At 36.9% G+C, this 8,429-nt stretch overlaps 1 protein-coding gene across 1 annotated transcript; it reads left to right on the forward strand.

Moving 5' to 3' along the window:
- Positions 1–1,622: 1,622 nt before the first annotated feature.
- On the forward strand, positions 1,623–7,920 carry LOC114744292 (ankyrin-2-like). Its single transcript, XM_028932466.1, has 5 exons — positions 1,623–1,656; positions 1,767–1,957; positions 2,041–2,215; positions 2,796–3,361; positions 7,837–7,920. The coding sequence occupies exons 1-5, from the start codon at positions 1,623–1,625 to the stop codon at positions 7,918–7,920; spliced, it is 1,050 nt and encodes a 349-aa protein (XP_028788299.1).
- Positions 7,921–8,429: the final 509 nt, after the last annotated feature.

Raw genomic sequence — 8,429 nt, forward strand, 5'->3', positions numbered from 1 at the left:
TTATTAAACGTACTTATTACTGAGGGCATTCTAGCATATGCAATTATTATGAAGAATACTTTGAGAAAGTCAAATTAGTATCTATATTAAAAATCGGAGTTAGTATAAAAAATTTGCACCAAGACTCCACCGTTGACCTAAAAAATTTTCACTAAGACTCCACCACTGACCTGCCAATATTACTGCAATTCTCTCTCAGTCTCTTACACTGCTTCCACAAGTTTATATGAAGAAGTAGTTGCAAAACAATAACGCAGAACATTCGTTGAAACCCGGCGAGACTAGGAAAGGAAACTTCAGCCTCCACGCTGCACTTTCGGCAAAAAAGAGAAACGCGTGCGCAGAAATATTTTATTCATGTTCTCTCTCTTTATATACCCACTCCTCTCATCAACCCTCTCACTCTCAACTACTTCATGCACTTTACGCTTTCTTGTTGCTCTCTCTCCCTCACTCATACTACTTCCACAAATTCATTTGAAGAGTTAGCATTAAAGGGCATCTGTTTCACCATTTTACAGAGTTACCTCTATGGCTACTTTTAAGGTACTTATAATACTACATCCTTACAAAATAAGCCCATATCATCATTTTTTTATATTTTATGCATCATTTTTCGGTTTGCTGGAGTTTTCTGTCGTCTTGCTATATATCCATATCGCTGCTGGGAAGAACCCATGATTTCTCTTTTTACTTGGTTTTGCTCATACTTTTGTTCTTGTTCAAACATTTGGCCGCTACCTCAATTTCAAGTTAAAAACGTAAAAGCTGTGGTGCTTTGCCAGTCTCAACCGAAAATGCAAATGTTAATTAGAACGGATTATGTGAACTATACTGCCCCCACCTGGACAATATTTCTGCTAGAAACTTCACAATTTTTGGATCTAAATGCAAAGCAAACCCACAATAATGTTATGAGATTGGCTACAAATATGATGAATCTGATTGTTGTTCTTTAGTGCTGAATCAACTCCTATATGGTTATTGGTCTCTAAGTACTGAGGCTTTGTTGTTTCTTAAGGTAGATTTTTATTAGATGTTTGATACACTTTAGCCCTTAAGAATTGTTCCTTTAGATTTGCGTCTGATCTTAGATTGATAATTTTATGAACACTTTTGTATGGTAATATCTTATATTCTTCTGCCCAATGTCGTGACATATGGATAACATCTGATGGGGTATAAGTGTAGTTAAATTATGGTTTATAGTGTTTCATTTGACAATTACTTATTTGCTTGACTACAACAGTTCCTAATTTTATTTTTCTCGATGTGGATAACAAATTTTATGTTTTTTTTCTCAGATATGATTTTTTTAAAATTATTATTCAAACAGATTTTTTTCTCTTAATTCCCCATAAAAATTATTTTAAAGAACCATTTTATAAAATTGTTTCGGAAAACAAAAAAACATAAAGAAACATGCCAACGTCCATTACTTATTTATAGTAGGAAGAAGCCCAATTTCATCTTAGAATTATATTCCATCTACTTTCATATATGGTTGTTGGTCAAGGCTGACTTAATTTTATTTGATAATGCTAGCAAAGATTGAAGCCACCAAAATCACATAAGCGGAACCTATTTATGATCTCAACAACCATACAATTTCAATGATAGCCATGCAACCTGAATTTCACAAAGCTGCAATGAAAGGTAACATTGATGTCTTTAAATGAAGGGCGAGCAAATTAAGTCCATACTAACCCCCAGTAAAAATACAATCCTTCATCTACACTTCACAAACTATACTAACAATGTATCAGAGACATTTGTGATAGAGGCTCTAGGTGAGTGTCCTACACTTGTTTTAAAGGCCAATGTGAAGGATGAAACCATACTTCATGTAGCAGCAAGGTATGGACACCATCAAATAGTGAAAACATTAGTCGATTTTGCTAAAGCTTTTCCTAAACATATGGATGAAGTTGGAGCCGAGAAAAGACTTATAAGAGCGGTAAATGATAAGAAAGACACAGCCTTGCATGAAGCAGCTCGTTATGTTATGTGGAAGTTGTGGATGTCTTGATAAATGAAGAGCTAGATCACTCATATTTTGGTAAAAATATTGGAGACGAAACTCCACTTTATATTGCTGTTGAGAGACGGTATTGGAATGTGGTGAATACAATATTGGATAAAAGCAATTCACCACAATATAATGGTCCTAACGGCAGAACTGCTTTGCATGCCGCAATTCTTCATTGTAGCAAAGGTATTTTTATTGTATGATTTTGCCATTTCTCTCTGTTTTTTTTTCCTAAACTTAGAATATCCTCAAGTCACTTTAAACTTGAGATTAATGTTTGTCGAACTGAGAGTGTTAAGGTTAAAGTCCTCCCAACACATACACTTCCTAGGATTTAAACTTATATTCTCCTCCTTATAGGGGTGATACCGCTTACAATCTTAACTAGCAACTTGTTTGTTGCCATTTCTCGTTTGTAATCATCAAATTTTGATTTGTAAATCTAAAGCAACAGCTCATATATACCTTTTGAAATAATTTATCAGAATTGTTGTAGTCACTAAGTAATAAATTTCCATACAAATTACTAACAAGTTGTTGGTTAAGATAGTAAGTGATCTCATCCCAAAAAGGAAGAGAACACGAGTTTGAATCCTGAGAAGTCCACTTGTTGGAGGGCTTTAATCTTAATGCTCCTTGCCTGACAGAGATTAGTCTTAAGTCTAAAGGAACTTGAGAATATTTTGAGTTTATCTATATATATATAAGGATACATACAAATTAAGGTTTAATAGCTATGTTTTTAATTTGATGTTATTTATCACAGAAGAAGTAGTGTCAAAGTTGTTGGCAAAAAACTCATCAGCGGCAAAAGAAGCAGATGAAAATGGTTGGGTGCCACTTCACTTAGCGGCACTTTATACAAACTCAGATATGATAAGGGTGTTGCTAGAGAATGACAGAAGCACAGCATACATGAGAGATAAGAAGAGAAGGACGGCTCTTCACTTTGCAGCACTTCGTGAAGATTCATCTGTAATGAGAAAGATATTAGAATATTGTCCAGATTGTTGTGAATTGGTGGATGAAAAGGGCTCTAATGCTCTTCACTACACTGCAATGAGAGAAGACAATTACCTTTCCGGAGGACTAGAACAGATCATGCAAGATGCACCACAAATAAGCAACTTGTGCAATGAGAAAGATGATGATGGAAACACACCTCTTCACCTCCTTGGCCGTCATGCTCCCAAATGGAAAAAGGATGCCAATCATTATGATCATCCTCTTCTGGAACCGCTTCCAAGAGTGGACAAAATGGCATTCAATAAATACAATCAAACTGCTCTCGATATTGCTATTGATGCTGTGCGTCCACATTTAGCTTCTAAGGTAACAGTATATGAATTCATTCATTTATTTTGATACTCCAAATCTATCTTTTTGCTAAATAGCATGGTACGGACGCATATATGTTGATTATGACCTCGTTTGGAATGACACTTGAAATTATTTATAAACGATTTTCACGTAAGCTAAGACAAGACTCTCTCACATTCGTATATCTTATATTTCATAAATCACAATTGAAAAGTTTCTTATAAGCTATTCCAAATATGTCCTATTTGAAGTTGTTGGTAGGCTGAATCTGGTCAGAAACAAAGACGACAATACACTACTAGAAAAAACACTTTTAACGTCGCAAAATAACGGCGGTTAAGCAAAAAAACGACGTGGAAAAAAAGGCGGTGGTATTTTTGTAAATAAGTCGAAGAGGCTCTCACTTTCCACGGCGATTTTCCTAATAACCGCCGTGGAAAGTGAGTCACTTTACCTTCTCCGCTTTGACTTTCCGTCTCTTTCGTTTTCATTTCTTCAGTGCGCCGTGGTCCCCCTCTGTCCCACCACCAAGAAACTGCCATTACCGGCCATTCCCGCTACTACCCCACCGTTTAAACTTCTCCATTGTGCTTGTGGTGCCTTGCCGCCGTCCGCCGCCATCCGCCGTGGTTCGAACGCCCCTCATTGTGCATCATTCTTGCTCGGTCGTGGTCCCCTCTGTCCCACCACCGAAAACCGGCCATACCCCCCACTATCCCGCTGTTTAAACTCCTCCATTGAGGTTATGGTGCGCCGTCCGTCGTCCGTCGCCGTCCGAACGCCCTCATTTCGCATTTGAATCTTCTCTGCTCTGTGAGTATCCCCTTCTTTCATTCTTTTCAATTTTTCTTGGTTTGTTGAATGTTTTGGCAATGAAAATCTGTTATATATGAAATGTGTTTGTTAGTTTTACATTGTAGTTGGCTTATATTGTTCATTTTGCATTTTTTATGTGGTTGAACCGTTGATTGGTGTTGATTGGTGGGCATTGGATGTGAGAAAACCTTAATTCCTTCTTATATACTGTATTAGAAACATGTTTAAATGTTTGGAGTTAATTAATTGTGAAGTTTTTAAATTTTTTAATAATTTTTTGATATTTATTTCGAATTTTTGGTAATATTTTGGTAATAAATATAAGAATTTAGTAATAAATAATCTGTTTGTTATTTGGTGTTTTTTTTCTTTGATATTGATAGTAAAGTGTTGTTTAAATAATCTGTAGAACAATGGATCGTAGTTGGATGTAAGCTAAGAGAATTAGCAAGGAATATGAGGATGGGGTTGAAAATTTTCTTGAGTTTGCTCAGAGAAATGCCCCTAGTAAAAGAGATGGATTGTACTATTGTCTTTGTGTCAAATGTTTAAACAATAGTCGACGGAGTATTTTTGAGATAAAAGAGCATCTTATCTGTGATGGGATAAATTTGAGGTATACAAATTGGATATGGCATGGAGAAATTAGAAAGACTACACTGTCTGCAAATGAGAAGGTTGTGAATGAAGACTTTGGTGATAGAATTTCGGATATGTTTCGTGATATAAGGTCTGAATCCTCTACACAGTTCTCTTCTACCTTTGGAACTTTGTGTAGTGATGCAGAGACACCTTTATACCTGGGGTGCAAAGATGATTACACAAGGTTGACAACCATATTGAAACTGATGAATTTGAAGGCAAGAAATGGTTGGACCGATGCTAGTTTTACGGAATTGCTTGAATTGTTGAGTGATATTCTTCCCAAAGGGAATTCACTTCCGAAACGAATGTATGAGGCAAAAAAGATTTTGTGTCCGATGGGTTTGGAATATGAGAAGATACATGTGTGTCCTAATGACTGCATATTATTCAGAAATGATTATGAAGGGTTGAATAAGTGCCCTAAATGTGAGACTTCAAGATACAAAATGAAGAAAGATGATGGTGATTATAATGAGATGACCAAAGGTTCTCCTTTAAAGGTTCTATGGTATCTTCTAATAATACCACGATTTAAGCGTCTATTTGCTAATGCCACAGATGCAAAGAACTTGAGATGGCATTTCGATGAGAAAATATGTGATGGAAAGCTTCGTCACCCGGCGGATTCTTCTCAATGGAAAACAATAAATCAAAAATTTCCTCAATTTGGTGGCGAGCCAAGAAACCTTCGGCTAGGGCTTTGTATGGATGGAATTAACCCGTATGGTAATCTTAGTAGCACACACAGTGCTTGGCCAGTGCTTCTTGTAATTTACAATTTGCCTCCTTGGTTATGTATGAAAAGAAAGTATATCATGCTATCTTTGATGATCTCGGGGCCAAAACAACCGGGAAACGATATCGATGTGTATTTGGCACCTTTGATTGAGGATCTAAAGACATTATGGGAGGAAGGTGTTGATGTGTTTGATGCATATAAACAAGAGACCTTCAATTTACGTGCCATGATCTTCACCACGATAAATGACTTTCCAGCATATGGAAATTTGTCAGGATACAGTGTTAAGGGACATAAAGCATGCCCGATATGTGAAGAAGGCACCCACTATATGCAACTTAAACATGGCAGGAAGACAGTATATCTTGGTCACAGAAGGTTTCTTAGTCGGTATCACCCTTACCGTAGATTGAAAAAGGCATTTAATAGCTCACAAGAATATGAAATGGCTCCAAGACCATTAACTGGAGAAGAAGTTTATCAGCGGGTGGAGGGAATTAATGTGATCTTTAGTAAGAAGAAGAAGAAGAAGACTACCGGTGAGAGGAATATATAGAAAAAAAGATCTATCTTTTTTTATCTTCCATATTGGCAGAGTCTTGATGTGAGGCATAGTCTAGATGTGATGCATGTGGAGAAGAATGTGTGTGAGAGTCTTGGTGGTACACTTTTACATATAAGTGGAAAGACTAAGGATAGAATCAATGCAAGACATGACTTGGCTGAAATTGGAATAAGAAAACTCCTCTACCCACAAGAAAGAGAGGGTAAACATCCAGCTGCGCACACATTATCAAAAGCAGAGAGAACAAGTTTTTGTGGTTTTATTAATAACCTTAAGGTGCCACAAGGTTATTCTTCAAATTTGAACAAACTTGTTTCAATGCATGATTTGAAGATAACGGGGATGAAGTCTCATGATTGTCACGTGTTGATGCAATAATTACTTCCACTTGCTATTCGAGGCATTATGAAAACCGATGTGAGAAGTACTATTACAAGACTTTGTATGTTTTTTAGCACTATTTGTAGCAAAGTCATTGATCCTGCTGAGTTAGATGAATTAGAAAATGAAGGTTATGTAATCCTCTCCCAATTGGAAATGCACTTTCCTCCCTCATTTTTTGATATTATGGTCCATTTGATAGCTCACCTTGTACGAGAGTTAAGACTTTGCGGCCCTGTGTGTTTAAGGTGGATGTACCCATTTGAGAGATACATGAAAATTCTAAAAGGGTACTCTAAGAATCCTTATCGGCCTGAGGCATCAATTGTTTATAGCTGAAGAGGCAGTTGAGTTCTGCAATGCATATCTTGATAAGGTAAAGACAGTTGGACTTCCTCAATCTCGGCATGATCAGGGGAGAAGCAAGGGAACACGGGGTGTCATAGTGAGGTCTATGTCAAGAGATGTTGTAATGCAGGCACATCTATATATTTTAAACAACACGGATGAAGTTTTGCCTTACTTGAATGCTCACAAGAATATGTTGAAGAACTTGAATCCAAGAAAGAACGATATGCAACTAGCCAACGAGCATAACAAGTCATTTGCCGAGTGGTTCAAGCAACAAGTGTTAAAGGATGGTAATCCTTCTAAAACAATACAGAGACTAGCTGCAGGGCCTCGTTTTGAGGTTGTGTGTTGGGGCGGATATGACATAAATGGTTATTCATTTTATACAAAAACCCAAGATGATAAGAGTACCATGCAGAACAGTGGGGTGATGTAGTAGCTGAAGCAATGCATTTTGCTAGTTCAAAAGATAGAAACCCAATGTTAGCGTCAATGTCCTATTATGGAGTAATAGAAGAGATATGGGAGGTTAGCTATACCAAATTTAAAGTTCCCGTCTTCAAATGTAAGTGGGTTAATAATAGTGCTGTGCAAGTTGATGAAGAATTTGGTTTTGTTTCAGTCGATCTTGAGAGGATTGGATATGGAGATAAGCCATTTATTTTGGCAAATCAAGCAAAACAAGTGTTTTATGTTACCGATCTAGCAAAAAAGAAATTATCTATTGTGCTCCAAGGTAAGAGGCAAGGAGTTGGTGGAGATGACGCTGACTCAGAGGTCAATCTTGACGAAATCCTGCCTTTCACAGTTACTCGACCTAAAATTACTGAATTAGATTTGGTAGATGATGACTATGCAGTTAGGGATGATCATTGTGAAGGAATTTGGGAGGATAATCGTTGTAAGACCTAAAATTTGTGATTTTTTTTAAATATACTTGATGTTTTATACGGGACTTATTCTAATATTTATTGCTTGTTTGTTGAACAGAAATGGATGGATCTAATCAACAGGGTTCTGGAGATGACAACTCCTTCCATAGAGCGAAAAGAGGTAGAGGGCCAACCCGTATGAAGAAGTTGGCCTTACGTGATGAGAACACACAGCCCCGAGGATTGTAGTACACTTTGACGTTGATTTGAAACCTATAGGTCCTGAAGGGGCTAAATTTACTAGTTACGTGGGCTATCTCGGACGTAGTAAGATTGGGATTGACATTCTTAATTGGAAGATGGTAGATAAAAACTTAAAACAAAAAATTTGGGAGGATATTTTGGTACGTTACAAATTCTTTTCTTAATTTATTAGTATTAATTATAATTGATTATTTGCTTATAACTCTATTGTATTATATTGCAGCTGACATTTGATATTCCCGCAACTGAAGAAATGAGAGACCGTTTGTATAAGCAACTCGATGACCAGTGGAGGGATTTTAAATCCATGCTTACAAGAGAGTATCTTCGTGGAAAAAGAACGGGCGAGCATCCTCAAGAACGATACTCTTTTATTAGTGACGAGGCATGGGAGAGGTTTGTGCAGCAACGTCAAGACCCTGCATTTCAGGTTTGGTTTCTTCAAAC

This window comes from Neltuma alba, unplaced genomic scaffold (assembly GCF_004799145.2).
Source record: "Neltuma alba isolate B1F8T4 unplaced genomic scaffold, ASM479914v2 tig00004328_pilon, whole genome shotgun sequence".
In the NCBI taxonomy this organism is placed as follows: domain Eukaryota; kingdom Viridiplantae; phylum Streptophyta; class Magnoliopsida; order Fabales; family Fabaceae; genus Neltuma; species Neltuma alba.